General features: G+C 33.7%; 3 protein-coding genes across 20 annotated transcripts in view; all 3 read right to left on the bottom strand.

Moving 5' to 3' along the window:
* LOC145331970 (uncharacterized) overlaps nucleotides 1–4,923 on the bottom strand; it is a 30,789-nt gene extending 25,866 nt beyond the window's left edge. For all 3 annotated transcript variants that reach the window (XM_080176844.1, XM_080176842.1, XM_080176843.1), the window contains exons 1-6: nucleotides 4,835–4,923; nucleotides 3,390–3,831; nucleotides 2,937–3,070; nucleotides 2,388–2,490; nucleotides 1,384–1,952; nucleotides 844–912 (exon numbers count right to left, since the gene is read on the bottom strand). In XM_080176844.1, the coding sequence (XP_080032970.1) occupies nucleotides 844–912; nucleotides 1,384–1,952; nucleotides 2,388–2,490; nucleotides 2,937–3,070; nucleotides 3,390–3,831; nucleotides 4,835–4,904 (1,387 nt within the window). In that variant the 5' untranslated portion in view covers nucleotides 4,905–4,923. The remainder of the gene's footprint in view (nucleotides 1–843; nucleotides 913–1,383; nucleotides 1,953–2,387; nucleotides 2,491–2,936; nucleotides 3,071–3,389; nucleotides 3,832–4,834) is intronic.
* Nucleotides 4,923–13,402, bottom strand: LOC145331977 (uncharacterized). Its single transcript, XM_080176864.1, has 12 exons — nucleotides 13,218–13,402; nucleotides 12,379–12,498; nucleotides 10,523–10,596; nucleotides 10,346–10,393; nucleotides 9,962–10,044; nucleotides 9,129–9,400; nucleotides 8,769–8,947; nucleotides 8,428–8,597; nucleotides 8,104–8,158; nucleotides 7,675–7,786; nucleotides 7,372–7,436; nucleotides 4,923–6,229 (listed from the first exon to the last, which is right to left on the bottom strand). The coding sequence occupies exons 1-12, from the start codon at nucleotides 13,360–13,362 to the stop codon at nucleotides 6,077–6,079; spliced, it is 1,476 nt and encodes a 491-aa protein (XP_080032990.1). The 5' UTR covers nucleotides 13,363–13,402; the 3' UTR covers nucleotides 4,923–6,076.
* On the bottom strand, nucleotides 13,402–22,418 carry LOC145331973 (uncharacterized). 16 transcript variants are annotated; one of them, XR_013883984.1, is made up of 14 exons: nucleotides 22,263–22,418; nucleotides 21,622–21,836; nucleotides 20,668–20,869; nucleotides 20,169–20,262; nucleotides 19,518–19,665; nucleotides 18,963–19,109; nucleotides 18,479–18,574; nucleotides 18,126–18,220; nucleotides 17,460–17,814; nucleotides 17,045–17,133; nucleotides 16,712–16,797; nucleotides 15,892–16,268; nucleotides 15,231–15,277; nucleotides 13,402–14,635 (listed from the first exon to the last, which is right to left on the bottom strand). XR_013883984.1 is itself a non-coding variant. In XM_080176861.1 (12 exons), the coding sequence occupies exons 2-12, from the start codon at nucleotides 21,772–21,774 to the stop codon at nucleotides 16,219–16,221; spliced, it is 1,500 nt and encodes a 499-aa protein (XP_080032987.1). In that variant the 5' UTR covers nucleotides 21,775–21,836; nucleotides 22,263–22,418; the 3' UTR covers nucleotides 13,402–16,218. The 16 variants fall into 16 exon arrangements, 2 of the variants coding, with proteins under 2 accessions (XP_080032987.1, XP_080032985.1); XR_013883982.1 differs by having other exon boundaries at nucleotides 15,231–15,296; XR_013883987.1 differs by lacking the exon at nucleotides 15,231–15,277 and having other exon boundaries at nucleotides 16,132–16,268.
* Nucleotides 22,419–23,750: the final 1,332 nt, after the last annotated feature.

Below are 23,750 nucleotides of genomic sequence, written 5' to 3' on the forward strand. Positions count from 1 at the left end.
CTTTTATGAAGCTAATTCTTTTAATAAAATGGATATTTGATGATACATATGCGAATACTCGTGTTATATAGATTGTAAATTAATCCATATCAGCATGAATTTAAACATACATATGAGATATAGTAAATGTGCTTTTGACATTTTTTAATTTTTATCATTTGACAACATGGACAATTAAAGACACCCCGAACTCAACAAAACGTTTGATAGAATTTTAACGAAAAATGGTGGACATTTTTTTACTTTTCTTCAACTGGAAGTGGTGAAACATAAATTTTCTCGTCAATATATTAATTATTGATAGTGACCTATTATATTCTGAAAGAAAATACTCAGGATCAATGCTGGAATGTACTTAGAATCACGTGCTCTTGTTCGTGGATAGTCCTCTTTATATAAAATCTCAGACATTCTCTTGATGAGAGCCAATCTTTAAGGTTTAGGTTCAGACTTGAAAATTAAAAGTATTTTTGACTTCGAATTAAAGAATAATTTTTTTTTGACAAAGGGGGAGGTCATTTTCTAGTAAATTCCGTAAAAGTGTGTAAAGGTGTGTGTGTTATAAGGCCTAAAAATAGTAGTAGAACGATAAGGTGCTCCCTATTGTTCTATTCAATAGGGAATACAAATATATAGAGCACCTTATCGTTCTACTACTATTTTTAGGCCTTATAACACACACACCTTTACGGCATTTACTAGAAAATGACCTCCCCCTTTGGTGATTTTATTTTTATTGTCAAGGATCCGGATCCGGATCCGCACTGACAAAATTTTGAGGATCCGGATCCGCATACAATCAATGCGGATCCGAAACTCTGCTAAGAAGTTTAAAAAGCTTACTTGATCTTGGTGAAAGATCATCATTATTTTCTCTTGGTGATCTTGGACTTTCAACCACTGGATCTGGCACTATAATAAAATACTCCTTATATAAAAGTAACAGTTTATACCGAAGAATCTAACTACCACTGAACCGATAAGATTCTCCTATATAATTTCTCACAGATCCTAGGAAGGTTTAAAATTATTTTGGGAGGGTACCACTATTCTCCCAAAACAAGGGTGTCGAATCCCCCCCCCCCCCCGAGCCCCTAATATAAGTGTCCCTTGAGGCCTCTAGGGTAGTGTGTCAAAAAAAGTACCTATCCCATTATATTAGGTATTTATCTTTAGGACAAATATCTGAATCTAGGCATTAATATCGACTTGACTTAATCAAAATAAAAAGCCCCCCCCCTCTCATATTTTGGGCCAAGGCATTACCCATACACTAACTATTCATGTCACGCACCTAACATAGCAGCAGTAGGAACCATTATTAACGTCATGAGTTATGACACCTATTGGGCTAGGATTTGAACCTTCCCGACAACTACTTACCTGGATAGGGTTCTGTCTCGTCATCGGTGCTGTCAGCATTATGATTACTTCCTTCCTCTCCCTCAACATCTTCATCATCACTTATTATGTACTCGGGACTAGAATTATTCACATTGACCTCCATTGAATCAATCACAGGCTCTTTTCCTTGGTCTACTTCCTCGTCAGAGGAATCTCCAGCATTTTCCAGTGTTATCGAGCACTTCTTTGACTCTTCCTCACCGTTTAATGGATCATCAATAACATTTCCAATAATGCTGGATTCATCAATAACAGGCTTGATATGATGTATCTGGTCTTCATACATACTCCTCTCATTATTCTCTCCGTCAGAGTTACTCCTGGGATTGTAATAGGGACTGCTAGATGTAGGAATATCATCGTTGCAGGAATCATCTTTGATTGGTCCAAGATTTAAAGTTTGTTCATCTTCTTGACAAGATTGAGATGAATCAATATTTTGACCAGTGGCTTTAAGATCGTTCTCTGCTTTAATATCAATTTCTGTGGCAAGATCTGCAAATTCTTTGAGATTGGCTTCTTCAGATAGGACCTCGGATACATTCAGCCTGAATAAGCGAGACAGTTTAAATGCATTGGTCCTGTAAAACTAGGGGTTTTTGTAAATTTTGAAAATATACAAGCTTAGAAAAGCAAGCTAAAAATTCCCATATATATCCTTCATTTAAGTTTAATAAAACCATTTAAAGGTTCCCTAAGTTAGATTACCAAATCGGCTCAGTAGTAAATGTGTAAAACCTTACAACAGAAGTACAAAATTAGACATAACTAAGGGGGGGGGGGGGAGTTCAGTGAAATTAGGCTTTGTCTTTGGAGTGAAAGGATAGGTTATATAATATATAAGGACATTACATGCCAAAAAGTCCCTTTTTATGCAAAATAAGCTATCCTAAAAATCCTATGCCCAGTGTCAAAACTCTCCCCCCCCCCCCAAAAAAAAACTTGTTTTAAAGAAACTTTGCCCCTTACTTAAAAAAACTAACCTGTTTAATAAAGTTAAGAATTTTCTTTTAGCACATAAAGATAAATACTTGGACTTTGCAGGGTTGAGCAAGTGTATTATCATTTCTTTCTTGCTATTAAATTCTGTTAAATGATTGTCTTATAATCGAAATTTGATAAAGTAGAATGTTTGTTTTTATTTATCGGAAATCAAGGTGCCTATTAGTTTCAGAAATTCTTCACTCTAAACTCAAACATTGTCACTTTTATAAAAGCATTAGAAAAGGACTAGGAAATAATCCTTATTATAGAGTAACAGGAATGATCTTTGTGTGTGTGTCTGTACCGAAGGATCTCGCTAACCCTCCTTTGCAATGTAGCCTCTTAGAGGACCTGGGAAGGTTTTTAACTAATTTAAGGGGAGGGTACCACCACCATCCCCAGAGACATCACCCCTAGAAAGAAATGATAAACATTTTTTTACTTAATCTTTTTAGAACTACAGTTGAAAGTAGGAGTTTGGGGGGGGGGGGGGTCGACTTTAAAGGCCTCTAGTAGGGCCATAGTTGCGGATAATAAGAGAATCATTCCTTTAGAACATCTGTCACAATCTTTAGTTGAATCATCATCAAGCTGATTTAATTTTGCGTACATAACTGGATGGGCATCAATTATATGGGCCCGATCCTCCTTTATACTTGCATCACAAATGGGACAAAGGTTTCTAAAGCATACAAAAAATTGGTTCATAGAAAGAAAACAAAGTAGCGGGTTTCGTAGTATTTTCACAGCTTTACTCCTATTTCTAGCCCCTTGGAGGAGCTCTAACCCTGTGGGGCCAATTTCCTAACGCTTCGGGACAATCAATAACATTTTCCTAACCTAAAATAACTCAAAAAGCTATTGTGAAAATACGATGAAACCCGCTACTTTGTTAAAAATTAAGAGATAACAATATAAGGTGAGAATAATTGGTAGAATCGTTTGAACACTCAATTTATGTCATTTAATCAAGATTTGAGTAAAGTACCGAAGATTTTTACCTGTTCGAGTAATATTTGAATAGAAGACTACCATTATCTACTTCGCGCTTCTTGTTTCTATGAGTGTACTTTTCATGAGATTTTGATTCAGTTTCTTTTGTACTTTTATAAGGCTTTGTATTTGGCACTGATTTGTTATTGTTTTCAGACTTGTCAAAAGTTTTCTTGCTATTCTGTGGCTTGTCCTTGTTTTGTACTTTTTTTGGTGGATTTATGTTGACTTGTGGCACCTCTCCAGTTTTTGGTGGATTTTTGTCGGCTTTTGGTACCTCTCCACTCTTTGGTTGATTTTTATTAGTTTGTATCGTTGTATTTTTATCGGTGCTGGAAGAACTGGATGTCCTCCTTCTTTTCTCCGAAACTTCAGGACTGTGCAGCCGTTTTTTGGAATAATCTGCTCCATATGTTTTCTCATCATGCATGGGGCATATCAGTTGATGCGCTGAAAAAAAGAATATTCTCATATTCATTCGAATCCGGTGGATAAGAACCGGTTCTCATCCATATGAAAAAACTATGTCTAGCATCGTATTATATCCAGCTTTCTACGAATATAAAAATGTACAATCATTAGATTAAAACCAGTTTTTTTAGCCCGTGCCTTCGGCACCTCGTGGCTAAAAAAACTTGTTTTATTCTTATAATTGTACATTCTATATCCGCGGAAAGCGGTTTATAATACGATGAAAGGAATAACTATTCTCGTATTCATTCGAAAGTAATTAATGTCCGGTGAATTAAAACCGGCTCTCATCCATACGTAAAAAACTATGTCTAGCATCTTATTACATCCAGTTTACTAAGAATATAAAAATTACAACTAGTTTTTTTAGCCTGTGCCTTCGGCATCTCTGGGCTAAAAAAACCGGTTTTAATTTTATATTTGTACATTTTATATCCGCGGAAAGCTGTTTATGATACGATGCGAGGAATAACTATTATGACAGGGTGAGTTTCAAAAAATTCAAACTTCCCGATTTTTGACAAAGCCATTAAGGATTTAAGTAACAAAGGGGGGGGGGGGGGGGGGCGAAAGTTACACTTTTTTAAACCAAAACTAAAAGTCAAAGGAACTCAACTAAAAAAAAAGAGTTACAGGTCTGAGATTTTGCATGGCAGTTGCTTTATTGGGGTACAATATGGAACTGTGAAGAAACGGCGGCGCAACCGCCGAAAACCAGTTTCATATTGTACCCCTATGAAGCAACTGCCATGCAAATCTCAGACCTGTAACTCTTTTTTTAGTTGAGTTCTTTTGTTGACTTTTAGTTTTGGTTTCAAAAAGTGTCACTTTCGCCCCCCCCCCCCTTTGTAAGTGAGAAATATCTGGTAAAAACTACGTCAAATTTTTCATTTGTATCCAGTCCACTATATAACGGCACATTTTAAGCCTGAAGCTTTACAGTCCAATGTCCCCTCCCTCCCTTAAATGATGTGTATCGTACCTCTGAATGATTGTACAAGTACAAAACTTCTGTCACACTTACAATACCATTTATCCTCTTCATCTGTCATTGTTACTAAATTGCATAGTTTTCTGAAATTTTATCAAATTAATCAATGATTCTATTTAATAGAAAATGGTCATTAATAAATAACAATTAAAGGTTATCAGGGATCTTAGGGGATAAGACAATGGACAATAAATTACTGATCACCCCATCTGTAGATAATAAAATATATTTATTGAAACTAACTTATCAAGAATCATTAAATAGACAATTTTTTTGAGACAACGAATGAGTTATCATATTTATAGAACATTGGGGACCAGCATATTTTACACTTAAAAGTCTACTCCCTTCAGGACGGTCATATTGAATAATAACTATAATATTTACAATTATAAAATGCATTAAAAGGGGGCAATCATTGTTGAAGTTATCTCATAATCAAAGAAAAAATATTTTTGATAAATTATTAGGTATGTGAATTTTTTTTGAATATTATTGCTTTATAAAATGTTAAAAAATTAGAAGATATCTTTTATAATAACCAACCCCTTTTTTTATATTTACTAATAGATGCCAATAAATCAAAAGCTTATTAATGGATTGTTTTCTTATATCACAGTTTTATCATTACAATACATATATTATTGGTTAAAATCACAGAATGTATTTAAGTACAAATATAACAAGGGATCTAAAAGGATATGACAATAGACGAAAACTTGATGTACAAACCCAATAATGATGAACAAAATAACCTCTTTTGTAGATTATAATTATCAAGTTTTAATAAATGTCTCAAAGTTATCTAAGTCAACGAATAAGATAACGTTTATAAAAAATTTGAGTTCCAGTACATTTTAAAGTAATATGTCCCTTCCCTAGTCCCTGAATATTACTTAAAAAGAAATATGGGCTATACTTGGAGTATTAAAAAGTGTAATGTCACAGTCTGACTTTTAGTTTACAGAAAAAAAAGAAAGGGGCGATTGTCACAAAAATTGTCAAAACAACGAAGTGCATATTTAAGTATTAAGTGCTGTATTTAAAGATTCTTAGTCATTGCTAATAATAATAACATTAATAATAAGACAATTTGTAATATAAGCTCACCCCCCTTCCTTTATCTAGGTATTATTTGTTAAAACAAGTTTTTTTCTACAGGGATAGAAGAATCTGAATTAATAGTCATATTGACTTTAAAACCTTATCTCATATCCCTGGTTTAAAAACAAATTAATTCTTAGTTACCCTTGTGAAAAATGCCTCCAAACTGTCAATAACACAAAGACTAGATTTTAGATCAGCAGATATTGCCTTGTCCTGACAGTCCAAGTCCAGGTCACTGCCAGCTTTGCCTGGATTTAGTTTTCCTGTGGCCACTTTCTCCTAAAAAAACGATGAAAAATGATATTAAAAAATTAAAGTAACAGGATGTTCGTCTGTCTTTTTAAAAATACATTTATACGATCTCGTAATCAGTTGAAACGATCGTTCAAAAATTTTCAGAGAGGGGAGGGGGGTTGATTCCCTATATGCAAAATAAAGAAAAATAAAGGGTATTAAAAAGACAATCGGTTACAATTTAAGTACTTAAATCTTAGTTTTTGATGGATCATGTAAAGACCTTTCTATAGACACCTTAACCAGATTTCTAACTCAATCTTTGCCAATTTGGCATCAAAAGAAAGACCAACATTGAGACATGACGACTATGACATGACCATCTCGTAATTCATGATTAAATGGCACTTGGAATTCGAATTTTTATCTGAACTTTTTCATGAGTAATTCTTGGTAGGTCTATTTTCCCTAAATTAAACAAAAAGTTGGAAAAGTAACAGCTGGCGGCTCAGCCATTTAACCGTTTTTTGCCTATTTTCAGGGCAAATTTATTATTAATTAAGTAGGAATCAACTTTTTAAAACATATTTTTAGTTTAATTCATGTTAAATGATAGCAATAACCATTTTTTGAATTTCTAGTACCAACAGCTACCGGCTAGAACTGTTTGATAAGGTTTTTTTAGCGACAAAAAGTATTATGTGGAAATAGGTTTCATGACTAATTTGCTCTTAAGTTAGACGAAAAATGGCAAATCGGCTGAGCCGCCAGCCGTTACTTTTCCAACTTTTCGAAAATAGACCTAACAAGGATTATTCCTGCAACATTTCAGATCGAAATTCTAATTCTAATTGCCATTTAATCATTGATTACGAGATGGTTGCATTAAAAAAACCACCTTTATAAAAAAAAATGCACTTTCGGCGAAGAGCAAATTTCTCTGCAAGGGCTGTCTTGAGCTGTAGCGCTCTGGAGAAGTGAGAAGATTCAAAATTCAATATCGTTTCTTTTGTCATTGCTTGAGTATGAATTGATTTCCTGTTTTTGACCAAAACTGTCAGGTTTATATTGAAAAAAGTGAAGCGATTAGTTTTTTTTTCTCAACACCCTTTACCTACCAGATTAAAATAAAACACTAAAATGCAAATAATACTGGATAAGGTTTTAATTATTTAAAATATTCTAACCTGAAAATGTTCATAAATTGAAACAAATTTTGAGTAATGCAATAATCCGTCAAATCTATTACCACCTAAAATTGAGTAAGGCTGTTATTTTCTGTAAAGATATCGATAACCACTGATATACTTTCCCTTTTTTAGAAAGAAACTTCACTTAGGTCTTAACTCTTAGAATTGATCAAGTATGTTAAGTCTTTTTTTTTTAAAGCCTTGTGATGGATTTAAGCTGTTTTTTTTTATACCCTCTCCCCCAACATACATTTTCTTGAGCATTTGTATTGATGTGCAAGGTTCCGTTGAATAACTTACCCGAAAGTTGTTTGTGCATCTTGGTGAACATTTTCTCAAACTCTGAGGTGTTTTTGATCCTTTCATCTCTCATAATTGTTATATACTTGATCAATGCCGTGTCTAGCTCCTCCTAAATGAGTTGTTAGGTTTTATATAGTGAATATGAGAAACAAATTCATGAGCGAGGGGAAAGGAAAATTGTAAGGATCACGTACCATACATACAAAGAAACATACTTTATGCTATAAAGTAATCTAGGTTTGATCACAAGTTCTCTGTAGTAATCCTCTCATTTTTAACAAACAAGGATAGTTAATGAAAATACTTGGCCTGCCCAAATGTTATGTTGGATAAAAATATAATACATTTATGTTAGCAGCAGTGGCGTGCACAAGGTTTTGTCAGGGGAGTTAAACCTTGGGGTAATATAATAAAATATTAACAAACCTGTGATGGGAATAGCTTCTCGAGTCTGAAGACCCAATGATCAAGGTATATTTTGTCCTAATAATAGATCAATCATTTATTTTCTATAAATTTCTTAAATAAAAATTACCGACATCGGGGGATGGTGGTACTCTCCCCTAAAAATAGTTATGAAATTTCCCAGGCCCTATGTAAAGCTATTTTGTAAAGGAGAATGATATCAGTTCAGCGGTTTGCAATATCCTTCGAAACAGACACAGACATTCTGTTAATTTCATATAAGGATTAAGTGGCTTTGTAAATCAGGATTGGATTGTTCCAAAAAATAGGGCGAAATGATTAATTTCCTGAAGTTGTGGTGAAATCTTGAGCAGGGGTGCAAGCACTAAATTCCTGGCCATGTCCAGGGTGGACAGAAACTCGCCGGGCCTCAGGTTTTGCAGCTGGTAACCGTTGAAGAAACTCTTCTCCTGAAGCCAGAGAAATACCTGGGCCGGATCTATGTTACCCTCAATCTGCAGGCAATTAAAGATTTTATGTTAATGAATGGATAATTCATAATTTTTCTTTAAGATTTCTTATCTAATATTATGTAAAAATAAAATAAAACTGCCCCTAAATGAAGGATAAATCAATGATAATCTATACTTTTTATATCTATATCAAAACAATAAACAAATCTTTACCTTGCATCTGGTGACACTCATCAGATCCAGAGCTTGTCTGGCAACCTCTTCCAAGAGGTCATAGCGGCCACAGTCGTCCTCCAAACTTAGTTGGTCCATCTCCTCCTTCGTACACTGGATGAAAAGTCTGTAGGCTTTGGCCTGGTAAGATTCTGTATCAACAGTACAGTTGACATCACCTAAAAAAACATAGTAAAATAAGATTAAAACTATGTCTAATATCGTATTATATTCAGTTTTCTACGAATATAAAAATGTTTAATTAATAAGATTAAATCCAGTTTATTAGCCCGTACCTTCGGCCTTCGACTACTGTTTAAGAGGTTACAAAAATATTGAGAATCAAATAGTTTTTATCACCTGTTTCATTCAGAAGAATTTCTTTGGACATAATCCCAAAAAACGACTTTCTATCAAGGTAACAAGGGGTCAACTTCGGCTCTTTAGGATCACCATTAACAAACAAGTAGCTGTTCAGCTTTGCAAGCAGTTTATTCTTGTCATCCTGGATCTTGGTGTGGGATATTGCCAGGCCCTGCAGGGTGTCCCGTATGGCTGCCAGAAATATTAAGGTTGTGGTGACCCGCTGCTGACCGTCGATTAGAAGGTAACTATCACTTGACAATGAAGACCTAAAAAATAATAATGCAGGGGTATATATTCTGCATGGGATCCCCTGCTAAAGGGGAGGGGGAAAATATATGGGAGGAGTTGAAAAATTGATAAAATAAAAGTACAAAACAGTTTTCCATTTTTGAGGAAAAAACTAAGGGGAGGGGGGGCTGGATGAAATATTTTGCAGCAGGAAACAAAATGATTCTTGTGCAGAATAATACACCCCTGTAATAATGTAATACGAAAAGATGATAAATCGCTTGATATTATTAGATAATCATATCGAATAATGCAATAAATATAGAAAGTCTAGATGATCACTCATTTAATTGTATAAATGGGAACACGCTGAAACAGATTATTATGTCAAATGACCCATCTATAAAGCATATGATATGTATTCTTGACGTTATAGATTTAAAACATCAATATAAGCTCCTTATAAAGATAAACCAAATTACCACTTCAGTAATTAAAATTAAAATTATTGGTTGAAAAAACTCCCATATTCCCTTCCTCCTTGAATATGTAGACAAAATTAAAAGTCAAATCAACTCGGATATAAAAATTAATTTTACCTAGTAATTATTAAATTGCCAGTATTATGTGACCCCATGGGGTCGCGAGTCCCACGTCGTGTGTCATTGTACCAGCGTTCAACCTAAAACAAAATAGTAATAAAAAACCAATACAAAGATATCACGTAAATAGGAAGCTTAAAGGATAAAATATTAGATTGATGTGATAAACAAAATTACCCCTTTAGTATTTTAAATTATTGGTGAAAAAAGTAGGCACTTCTTTTTATAACCACCATTCAAGATTCCTAAAAAGTACTTGTTTTTCATGTTCTTGAGCCATACAATAATTTTTATTTATTTAGTATACGGAAAAGATAAAACTATATCTTTTTTTACGAATAATAAATCTCAAAGGGTAGGTATTGTTAATAAATCACAAACCTGGTCTTTTTTCCAACAATAGCGACGTTGAAATATTGGTATGGTAAACCTAAACATTTTTTGTTTGTTGATTTTTGATAAATACGATATAAAAATAATATTTGAAATGCCAACTGCCATTTTTGATATATTAAATAGCATACATTATTATATATGTAAAACCAACAAAGCAAAATTCCTTGGATGCCCCACGAGCAATTGGTTGAATGTTGATCTTGAAATATCTTGTGTACTATCTATTCCATTTAATCCTAGAAAATTGGGCAACATCACATGTAATATCAGAAATAATATGGGATTAGAAGACAATCTACTATAAAGGGGGCGGGGGGTAATGCAACAATCTTATAATCAATGCGCAAATGGCAGTTAGAACCCGAATTTCGTTACGAAACTTGGCATGAGTTAGCCTTGGTATTTGTATTTCCCCAGCCGTTTAGCCGTTCTTTGGTTATTTTTAGGGCAAATCTGTCATAAATTACGCAGGAATCAACTGTTTGAAACATATTTTGGCTTTAAATCATGTGAAATGATACCAAAAACCATTTTTTAGATTTCTAGTACCAGCAACTACCGACTAGAACCGTTTGAAAACGTTTTGGAGCGGCGAAGAGTATTATGTGGAGATAGGTTTCGTAACGGGTTTGCCCTGAAAACAGGGTTTCGGATCCGGATCTGGATCCGGATCCGCATATTTTTGAGTCCAAGGATCCGGATCCGCAAAAAAATGCGGATCCGGATCCTTGGACTCCAAAAAATGCGGAAAAAATGGAAAAATCTACCTAAATTTATATAAAATCTCAGACATTCTCTTGATGAGAGCCAATCTTTAAGGTTTAGGTTCAGACTTGAAAATTAAAAGTATTTTTGACTTCGAATTAAAGAATAAAATTTTTTTGAAAAATTTGGTGATTTTATTTTTATTGTCAAAGATCCGGATCCGGATCCGCACTGACCAAATTTTGAGGATCCGGATCCGCATAAAATCAATGCGGATCCGAAACCCTGCCTGAAAATAGCCCAAAAATGGCTAAACGGCTGAGGCACCAGCAGTTACTTTTCCACAGCGTTTCGGAGCCGTTTAATTTTGATGCGGCTCCGGCTCCACCAAAAATGTTGCTGCCAGGGTTTCGGATCCACATTGATTGTATGCGGATCCAAATCCTTGACAATAAATTTAAAATCACCAAAGGGGGAGGTCATTTTCTAGTAAATTCCGTAAAGGTGTGTGTGTTATAAGGCCTAAAAATAGTAGTAGAACGATAAGGTGCTCAATATATTTGTATTCCCTATTGAATAGAACAATAGGGAGCACCTTATCGTTCTACTACTATTTTTAGGCCTTGTAACACACACACCTTTACACACCTTTACGGAATTTACTAGAAAATGACCTCCCCCTTTTTCAAAAAAATTTTATTCTTTAATTCGAAGTCAAAAATACTTTTAATTTTCAAGTCTGAACCTAAACCTTAAAGATTGGCTCTCATCAAGAGAATGCCTGAGATTTTATATAAATTTAGGTAGATTTTTCCATTTTTTCCGCATTTTTTTGAGTCAAAGGATCCAGATCCGCATTTTTTTTGCGGATCCGGATCCTTGGACTCAAAAATATGCGGATCCTTGCGGATCTGGATCCGAAACCCTGGTTGCTGCTCCCGGCTCCAGCTCCAAAACGCTGCTTTTCCAACTTTTTGTTAGATTTTGGGAAAATAGACCTATCAAGGAAAACTCACTCATGCCAAGTTTCATAACGAAATTCGGATTCGAAGGGCCATTTGCGCATTGATTACAAGATGGTTGAATTACCCCCCCCCCCCTTAACGCACACCCCCAATTATAAAATTACTTCTGTAGATTAAAATTAATGGTCGAAAAGTTAGGACACTGAAAGTTAAGAGTCAAAGTTAAATAAAAGTACCCAAGTTTTTTGAGCCAAGGAAAAATACAACTAAGTTATAAAACTTAGGGTAACAGTCTAATTTACAGTCCAATGTCTCGTCTCTCCCTGATATTGAAACATAAACAGTTACCTGGACACGCATAGGAGAAATGTGACAGATTATTTTGAGTAGGTTTAAACAAGTTTTTGTCCACATAGCCATCTTTGTTCAAAGCCATTGGATCTGGGAGCTCGGTGATATCAGTATTATCTTAAAACAATTACGTCACGTTAAGGTAGAAAATAGAACAGCAAGGTTCTTAAGGGATAAGACAATGAACAAAGAATTGATACGCCCCCAATGATGATAAACAAAATTATAAGACTTTGCACTTGGTTGACAAATGCAATTTGTCAGATTATGATCACGCAACCTTTCCTGAGATCTCCTTAGGTTGTAAGGAGGGAGATTAGTAGGAAGTTAGGATTCTACCAATCAAGCAGCTTAAATCATGCTTTCCCTCGTCCATGCTCCTCGTATGAGAGTGCCATTAATTAGGGTGGCTTAATATGGAACACCTGCCAAAACTCTAGGCCAGGGTGATGTAATAATTGAGTAGCTTCCACGAGAATTGCGGGTCAGCTTGTAATGTAACATAGAATACAATCAGCTGTGCGCGAAGCTTACCAATCTAAGATTGGCCAAAGGATTCTAACTTCCAGTCTCCGTGTGCATCTGAGTCCTAACTTCAGATAATCAGGGCTACAACAACAACAACATAAACAAAATTATCCACTCTGATAATTAAAATCATTGGTTGAAAGTTTGGATACTACTAGTATGGAATTAAACAATAAAATTTTTTATCAAAAGTACTCAACGTTTTTAATCCTAACGAACAAGAAAACATTGGGTACCAGTGTAATTTACAGTATAATGTTACAGAGTATAATGAAAGGTTGTATATAAATATCAAGAATTGTACTTACAACTATTTTCCGAGATAGTGCCCAAATTATCCATATCGTTCCTCCTTTTCTTGTTTTGTTGCGGGGGAGGGACATAAGGCTTCACAAAAGAGCCAGAGCTGGACAGCACTCCTCCCCTATCCCCTGCGGGCGGTTTACCAGACATTTTTAACCCTTTATAGAAGAAAAAGAGACAATTATCTCATCTGGAAGCAAAAATATTACATGAAATATTGATTTGGACAACATTGTTACTCAAGTAATGGGTCTATTTATGGTAGAATTTAAAGCACTGCTAAGATTTTTTTTAGGGATCTTAGGGGATAAGACAATTTATGATATTTAATTTACATCTCAAATGATGATTAACAAAATTTAACCCTTTTGAAATATTGGTTGAAAAGTTTGACGCTGCTAGTTTACACCAACTACTTAAAATTGAATTAAAGATCCCAAAGTTTTTGAGTAAAGTTAAAAATAGGGTTGGGCCGGATACTTATTTGGCCGGATACCGGATAGCCGGCTGATTTTTAATGTCGGATATCCGGTTCCGGCCGGATATCTGGCTAACGTTCGATATCCGGCAAATAACCAGATATCCGGCGTCAAAAATTGGCCGGATATCATGTAACCGGATAGTTTTGATATTGAAAATGACCGGATATCCGGCCCAACCCTAAAAAAAAAACCGTTGTCAAAACAGTTTGGGTTCTAATTTAAATTACATCCTATGTCCCCTCTCTCCCTGAACTTAAATTAGAAAAATCCACCAACAAGTTTCATTCTATTTTTTAACCAATTAAAATTGCCCCAAAAAAACCTTAACTGTGCTTTCACATGAATTAAAATGAAAGGTAGAATGATGATAAATTAAAATATTTTGGTACAATATTCATAAAATATTACATTTCATTTGGGATAAAAACAAAAAAATAAACATTTTTAAGGTCAAAAATGAAGGAGTCAATTTATGATAATTATCATTACAGTATGAATAAAATATAGGTTATTTTTAATTTAAAAATAAAATCTGATCATTTATTTAAAGTTAGGTAAGTAAAAAGATTCAAAATTATTCAATTTAAAATCAGTAATTTGAGGACTTTTATAACAATTTAACAAAACCTAAGTACTTGAAACATAGTACATGCTATTACAGTATTATCTTATATATTTAATGAATAAATATATTAAGTTATTTAATAAATTACCACATTGAGTATGATATCAACAAGTGCACATATATTTTTTAATTTTTCTATTTTGTAATTCAGTAAAACATGCATACTTTTATGTAGTTCAATTATACCTATGTTTGTCAAAAATAAAATAAATAAGACGTATTTAATTTGGCATATTATCAATTGTTCAAACTCAATTTATTGCATCCAGTATACATTAATATCATTTAACCAGAGTGTTACCATTCAACGCTGTCCCTTGATGCAATTAAGATTTTAACATGACACCAAAAAATTTTAAAATTTTAAAATAAAAAGGAAGAATTTTCCCCGTATCGCTTGGAAACCCATTAATATCCGGTAGATTAGAACCGTTTCTCAGCCATACGGAAAAACTATGTCTAGCATCATATTATATCAAGTTTTCTACGAATATAAAAATATACAATCATATGAAAACCAGTTTTTCTAACCCGTGCCTTTGGCATGTCGGTGCTAAAAAATCATCTTATAATTGTTCATTTTTATAACCTCGGAAAGCTGTTTATAATACGATGCGAGAAAAAACTAATAAAATTTGAAATTGTGAAATTTTTGAGATTTAAAGCGGATTAAATCGCATTTTGAAAATATTCTTTATATTATACATGATGTCGAACCTTTAACGTAAAGGTTCACATACTTATTGTAACTAAACTGTTCAAATCTTAACGTTCCGTCCGAAAATTGTCAAGATATATTTACCATATAAACATGCGTTACTTACAGGTAGAATGAGGGAACCAAAGCACCTTTAGCAATAATTTTTTATTGGTGTCATATTATCTTTGATCAATAATTGCTTTCTAGGGACCGCGCTCATTATTTTAAGTTATACATTTGGACATATCTTATTTACAACTTTATGATAAAAGAAACACTTATTAGAATATTATGATAGTTAAAGGTACAATTTTTAGACAATCTTTAAGGTAAAAAATTCCAATTAGTGTTACTTTAATCAGCAAGGAAGGAATATATTTTACATTCACCGGTGGGATTTCATAAACTTAAGACAATAAAAATCCACCAATTCTATTTTCCCTAATGTCCTAAAACAGGCACAACAATCATGCCTGGTTTAAAAATTAATTTGCCCTTTTTGTCAAAGAACAATATGAATATTAGAATAGAATCAAAGTTTAGGGATCTTAAGGGATAAACAATTGATGATACATTAATAAACACCCCCAAATCATAATAAACAAAATACCCCTTTCTGTAGATAAAAAACTATGGGTAGAAAAGTTAAGACACTAAAGGTTTAATTATAGTCCCCAAAGTATCTTTACCAACGAATAAGAAATTATGCTTATGAAACTTTGGGTATGTATCAGTATATTTTACAAACCAATATCCCCTCTCCCTTTTTTTATATTTTGACTGCATTTTAGAAAGAGTTGGAATTTTGACATAACTATTCAGTGATCTTAAAAGAATAAAGATTAATACTATTGTTTAATAGTGAATTATACCTTATTATACTTAAAACAAAACATGTTAAACATTGTCAAATATCGCATTGTATTATAGACAATTTTTCGCGGATAGTAAAATGAAAAATAATAGAATAAATCTTTGATTAGTTCTATGATTTTCATTTTACTTTTCGTGGAAAATTGTCTATGATACGCTACAATACACGATTTTACAGTATGGCTCAAAAAGAACTGGTTCTGATCCAGAGAGGAAATGTATTAGATTCTTAGCCATACTGGAATAATAATAATACTAGATATTATAATTGTTACTATCTAAGTTCTAACAAGGATGAGAGAATTCTCGCCAAGGATGAATGAGTTCTAATCGTCGTCACTTCCCTCATGCACCTCACCTTCCTCCTCTCCTTCTCCTTGACAAAATATAGATTAAAAAAGGGAAGCCACCATATAATAATTTCTAAAGCCATTCCATCTGACCGTAAAATTGCAGGGACTTTAGTGATAAGACAATGAACGATAAAATGATGTACTTCCCAAATGTTGATACACAGATTACCCCTTCTGTATTTTATAATTAGTGGTTGAAACGTTTGAACACTCATCTTTATTATACAAACAATCAAAATACAATGTAGTCCTTATTGTTGACCCAACGACTAAGATAACGTTATTATAAAACTTAGGGGACAATGTTTCCTTCCTCCCTGGCAAAATTCTCCCAAATTCCATAAACTAGTTTCTGGAATTGATAATTAAAAAAATATAGGGGTAACTTTTCAAACATCATTTTTAACTATCAAAGGAACTTGGTTAGAATTAGAGGGAAGAATTCCTGTCCTATTCCTGCTATTACCTGTGCTATCAGGCCCGTCTTCACTACCTCTCTGGACACCCTCGCCTTCTACTTCACCGTTGCCACTGGGACTAGGGGATGGAGACCTAAAATTAAATAATAGCAGAGCTAGAAAAACTTAAAAAGTTAATACTTTTTGAAATTTCTCAAAGAAAAAATTAGAATCATAAGACCAAAAAATTAATTTCCTTTTTGCACTTAACCATTTTTTTCAGTATTGACATATGGTTTGAATTATTTTGCAAAATTCCTTTGTTTTTAAGATCCATCCTCGCATGTCCAGTTTTGAAAACACTGTTAAAGAGGACAGAGGGCATCTTAAAACCGGCTTACCTAGAATTCCTCATATTTTCAGTGTTATCGTCTCCATCACCATTTTCAGAAGCAGCTTTTTCAGTCATTTCAACATCCTTATCCTCAATCTACACAGAATTAGAAACATTAAAGCAGAGATGTATTTTTTCCAACCTAGTCGGATTTCTTACCAGTGATTGGGGAGGGGTGGGTTAGGTAAAATAATATATAACAATAAGAAGTGCAACATTCATTATATTATTTAATAAAGTCCACTTAGATTACGCAAACAGTCTAGCAAATTTAGTTCTCCAATTTCGGGAAAATTTACAAAGGTACTCAGGTGTTTTTTTATTTAATTTCACTTTCTTATCAATAATCAGTCCTGCAGTTACCAAGATCTTTTGCTTCACAATAATGGATATCCTATTACTTAAATTTTATTAAGAATTACCTCTCCATTACCCGTAACATTTTCCGCCATTTCCTTCTCCTTGTCCGCGTCATTAGCGGCACCACCGTCCGCATTTTCCTCGCCATTCTCCATCGGCGGATTATTCACCGGACTAGGAGAATCCTCAATCCTGGCCACTTTGGCGGCTGGACTGGGAGACCGGCTGGGGCTGGACCTGACAGAGTTGGCCGCAGACGAATTGGCGGTGGGGGAACGGCTGCGGCTACGCTTGACCTCGGCGGGATCGTCGGGGTTGGCGTCCCCCTTTGTTTGCGGAGATCGGCTTCGACTGCGCGGCTGCACTGGGCTGTTAGTGCGGCTGATAGTACGCTTCTTAGAATCTTTGAACAGATTATCCTGTTGTTTAATGAAAATATTTCTATAATGGCATTTTAGGTGACAAAAATTCCAGAGAATTCAAGGGATAAGACAATGGACGATGTCTTGAAGTGAACCAAAATAACAGTAAGCAAAATTACCATTTCAGTAGATTCATATTATTGGTTTGGTCACAACCCAATTAAGATACAAGAAAAGTTTTAAGGCTAAAAACTAAGTTTTCGCGTTTATAAAACTTGAGGTACAAGTATGATTCATAGTCCAATGCCCCCTCCCTCCCTGATAAAAACAAAAGATTACAGTTAAAAAGTTTATGAATATTTTCATTCCTGTTTAGCTTTCTTCATGGGCAGTCTGCTGTCCTTTCTCAACTTGGAGATTTCATTCTGGAGAGCTCGGATTTTATTACTCAGCTCAGTAACCTAAAACAAAAATATATTAGAATCTAGGTGGGTAATATTCAACAAAGGGATCTTAATGGATAATAAAATAGAAAATAAATTGATGTACGTCACAGATGATGAAAACAAAATTCTGAACACTAAAATTATTGGTGGAAAATTTTACACACTAAAGACTTGTACAACCAAAAAATTGTAATAATGATAATAAATCTTTGGACACCTGAATAATTTACAGTTTATTGTCCCCTCCCTCCCAATTATAAATTGCAAGATTACCTTATTATCATAATGTAAAGACTGCTGTTTCATTTTTTCTCTGATCAACTTCTCCTCATTGAAGACCTTAGCTTTCATTTGTGTGATTTCTTTATCCTAAACAAAAACAATGCGATAGTTACAAGAAAATCATGGTAATAAAAAAGTAAAAGGATCTGTGTCTGTCCCGAAGGCTCTCACTAACCGCTGAGCCGATACGGTTCTCCTTATGAAAACTATACAGTAGAAATTAATCTCTCTTAACTTTCATCTCGTATTGTAAAGAGTACAGTAATGCATTTTCTAGCATGGCTCGAAACCGATGAATATACGATGGATTAGAAAGAACCAGTTCTCAGCCATACAGATAAATCATGTATAGCGTCGAATCACCGACAATTTTCTACGAATTTTAAAGTAACTCATAAAATTAATAACTCTTAGTTGACCCAAGCCTTTGGCTCTTCGGGGCTAAAAAAAACTGGCTTTATCTGGATATTCTTACCTTCGAAATAAGCTGGTTTTCTTTCTGTTTGATTGTCTTTTCCAGGAAAGCAATTTTCTCCTTGAGCTGTGTGATCTCGCCCACGTGGTCTGTATCTCCATCTGGACGTGGCTCCTTCTTCGCTGGCACAGCCTTGAAATCAAGATTCTAAATGGAAGTTGTTAAGACAAACATATATCCAAGTAACGCAGCGTTTTTCCATAAATAACAATCTGATTAGTGTAAAAAATCTACGAAATCCTATAGTATTAAGTAATAAGGTTTTTATTTATCTGAAGCTAAAGATTTCAAAAACTACTGAACTGATGGAGTTTTCTTTTTTAGGGGAGATTCACATAGGTACCGGGATGTTATTGGCTTTTTAGGTTTAATCCTTGGAATGGTTTTAGGCTATTTAAAAAAAATTTACTGCCCCAATCTTAACCCTTTGATTACAGTACCCCTAGATTCTAGTGAAGAATTTTATTATTTTTTTACCCCCTCTCTTAAATGTTCAGGTCATAATGATATTAGGTAAATATCATAAATTTCTGTTTTACTTTTTTTTATACTCACCGACTTGTTAGAAGAATGTGTGTTACTGGTGTGCTCGGCCTCGATCTTGGTAACATCTGGCCTGTTGGGCTTCTTACTGTTCATGTAGCGCTCCCTTTTCTTCAAGATATCCTCTTCAGACAAAGCTTTCTTCTCCTTCTTAAACACTCTGAAAATAGTAACATGAGAATAATCTTCGAAAAATCAAACAAAAATTTCTCATTTTTTCCCCTAGGTACTAAATATTGAAAAACAAAGATGGCAACATCAATAAAGAGGGAAGCATAGAAATATAATAAAATAAAGTAAGAGTCAGATACATTCCCCTATTAAAATCAAGTACCACATAAACATAAACATGTCTATCATTGTCTGTGTAAAATATGTGCTCTATATGCAATAAGATGAATCTTCAAAAAAAACCAGTTCATCTATCTTCCATATCTGGCATGATGACAACGAGTAAATCAAAATTTTCAAATAACAAACGCATATTATTGCATTACTGACGGTTCGACATACAACTAAAATTATAGAATATTGATTTAAGGAATCTTTATAAAAAAAAAACAGCTTTTTTTAATTGGAAGCTAAGTAAGTTTTTTTAAGGCAGTTTATGTTAAGACGGACGGCCATTTCGAATTATAGAGTAGCTCTATTATTTATGTTTACCTTGAGTGTCTAGCAGGATCAGACTGTTTAGTTTTAGCCAAGGCACGCTTGTAGGAACAAGAACATGCCCAACACATAAGCTTACTCTTGTCACCTAAATAGATGAACATGATTACTATTAGTTTACATAAAAACTTAGGTAAGCTTTGAAAATGTTAAAAGGGTCTTTTTTTGTACAGAAAACTTAAAATGATCGGCTAAGATATTCCCAATATGACCATTGACTATCATTCACCCAAAAATTTCATTTTTTAGAAGACTATTGCTTTAAAGGCCTTTTAAGCGATACAAAAGAACTAAGAAGGATGGTTAAGTTTCAGAAAAGGCATATAACGTGTTAAGATACCTTAAATAGTGTTCATTTTAATGTTTTAAACTAGTGGTAGAAAATAGAAATTCTTTCGAATATAAGCCTTATTTGAGTATTATTTAGGTATCATTGAACATGAAAAATATCAAATGCATTTCTTGGAACTACGCCTTTTAAAAAAATACCAACCTTTATCAAAGGCAGACTTTTGTTTGCACTGTTCACAAATCTTTGGTGGACCGTATCTCTTGTAATAGTGGCTGCAGCGCTGGCACTTGCCGCTGACAAAGGCTGCCGGCAGCTGACAGAACTGACACGTGGATGGTTTACCATATTGCGCAACACACTGGTCACACCGTTTGCAGATTGAGCTCGTCTTGTTCTTATTTTCCTAAACAATTTTATGTTGTAGTATTACTTAAAGTCAAAATTATTATTACTGTATTGAAATAACATCAAACAAAGGAAAAAATAATAAGAGAGTATTTTTTCAGTCAGAATCTCAATTACCATTGAACAGAATGATTATAAATAAGCTTCACATAGGACCTGAGATGGTTTCCGGCCGTTTTATTTTAAATTGAGTTATTGGATAGATCTAGGCTATTTTACTGCCCTAATTACTTAAATTGCTAGAGACGGAGTCGCCGCTGGAATTTAATTAAAAAGTGGCTTAGGACAAGAAAATAAAGAAAGATAAGAGTTGTGTGGAGTGTCTGACAGTGTTACGCAAGACCTCAGAAACTGTTTGAATGATTAATATTATTAAGATAATACGTATTGGAAAGCCCAAAAATATTGGAAACGAAAATAGCATTTTAAATGGAGTTGGTCCTAAAAGAATTTATCTATGTAATTACCTTTACTTAAAAAGTACAGCATATATCTTTTAATAAAAAAGCAACCTAGTGTTTTTCTTAAGCGGTAAGACAATTGACGTCAAATTAATGTAAACACTTAATTATGAACAACAAAATTACACTTTCTTTATATATTAAAGTTATTTGGTGGAAAAGTTAGTGCACTTGTATTTGAAACCTACCGACCAAGATTTAATATTATTTCAAACTTCTATTAAATAACGTTTTCATACAAGAATAATTAACGGTACAATATCCCCTTTCTCTTTGAATGCAATCTCACCTGTTGAAATTCTGACCTACAGTAGGTACACTTGACAATAGGAAAGTCGCCACGACACTTCTTACACAACTGTTGGCCCGTGGACAACTCCTCGAAGGGATGCTTTGTGAAGCACTTGCTGCACGCGTACAGGTTCTTCTCTGACCGGCCCATGTCGCCGCCGGTAGAGGACCGGTGGTGAGTCTTTGCGGCCGCCAGCTTGAGTCTTTAAATTTCTAAAATAAATTTAACATTAAATACAAATGAATATTGCATTTTCCCTAAAAGTGCTTAGTCGGACAGAATTCCCCCTATTATGAAATAAATTAAAAATAGGAGGGGACGTGGAGTAATTTTCTTTGGATTATGTTTTACAGGTATAACGATTTGGCTGCGCTCGCAGAGATAATTAACAGCAATGGTTATATATATATGTCTCATTGTTATGTATCTTAAATATATTTAACTTGACGTATAAAACATGAAAATGACAAAAAAGGAGCAGTCTAACTGCCAATCTCATTCAATAGTCAAACACGCCCTATAGAAAATTCAAATTCTATGTCTGAGACTTAATTATTAATTACTATACGGACGGTCCGACCCTAGATAAAGAATAAATAGCTATAGCTTCGCTTAAAAAAAAATTTGATAAATAATACCTTTCGTCAAAACTAAATTCTTAAAATAGTCTAAAATGATTCACTTCACTTCTTTAAAACTTCTTTTAAAACAGTTTTTGTCACAATGATAAAAAAATATTTGTTTTGTTATCTTTGATTTATGTCAGCATATTAATTTGAAGTTAAATCTGAAAAGAAAGTTACAAAGCATGATGACTCATACAATAGTATATAAAATTTGCTCTGGCTATGCATTATTTTCAGGGAAGAAGGGAAGGAACATTGGATCGTCTGTAATTTGTACTAGTCCTCAAAGTTTTGAACTTTGATTTATACTAAATCACCATTAGTAATTTTAGGTTGACGTTTAATAATATTTTATTGAGAACTTCTAAAGTAAGGTACATTTGCTCTAGTCATTTTAAGTGTTTTCAGGAGGGAATAAACATTAAGATGCAAAATTGTTCTAATGCCAGGGTTTTTTGTTGGCTCCATCATAATAATTTGGAGATTTGATTACTGGCTAGTACAAACTTAAAACAAGCGTATTGTATTAATATACAGAAGGGGTACGTTATTGTTATACATGCATCAATTTATCGTCTTATCGCCTCTATGACCCTCTAAAAATATATAAACTTTCGAAATTAAACTACGTAGGAATGTTTTTAAACAAAAACGTTACTATAAAATTTATAACTTAATTATCCTCTCTAAATAATAATTTAACATAAAACTTCAATCAGAAAGGCAATAAAAGATTATTAATACAGCGTTAAAATGATAGAAAATAATCCCAAGGTCGAATCTACACATTTCAAAAATTGAACAGTACGAAGTTTCTTACGAAATTTCCCTTTGCATAGTAAATGTCACTGACACCAAGTTACTAGCCGTTGACAATGCATATTTTTTATTAGGACAGGGATTTTAAAGGGATAAGACAATGGACAAACAATTAATGTTTGTTTTTAATTATTATCAATAGATAAACCCTTCTGCAGATTAAAATTATTAGTGGAAAAGTTTGGGGACTGCTGATTTGTACCATCCAATTATTTGATAAAAGTGCCAATTACTAATAATTGGAATAGGATCCAAAGGGATAAGACAATAGATTTTGACAAATGTATCTTATCACTTATAATAAACATAATTATCCTAACTGTAGAAAAAAATCATTGGTGAAAAAGTTTAGACACTTATAAATTGTCCCAGTACCAATCAAGATAATTTAGAAGTACTCAAAAACTTTAGCCCAATTAATGAGAATAGTATCTATAAAAACTTTGTTTGTCAATTATTCACACTCAACTGACTTCCTTTGCTGGAAAAAAAGGGTAAATTTTCTTATATAAAATGAAAACGCTTTTTATTAGCAGTGTGGAAATTAGTTTGTCAACGCTGTTGCATAGTCGAGTAGTCACTCATACTTCTTTGCGGTATTTTGCGCGCCATAGACGAAATATCTTACAGAAAAATTTTTCCAAATAAATAGAGAAAATCCTCCAAATATAATTTTACTAA

The sequence above is a fragment of the Acartia tonsa genome, chromosome 11 (assembly GCF_053477335.1).
Source record: "Acartia tonsa isolate MP-2025a chromosome 11, ASM5347733v1, whole genome shotgun sequence".
NCBI lineage: Eukaryota > Metazoa > Arthropoda > Copepoda > Calanoida > Acartiidae > Acartia > Acartia tonsa.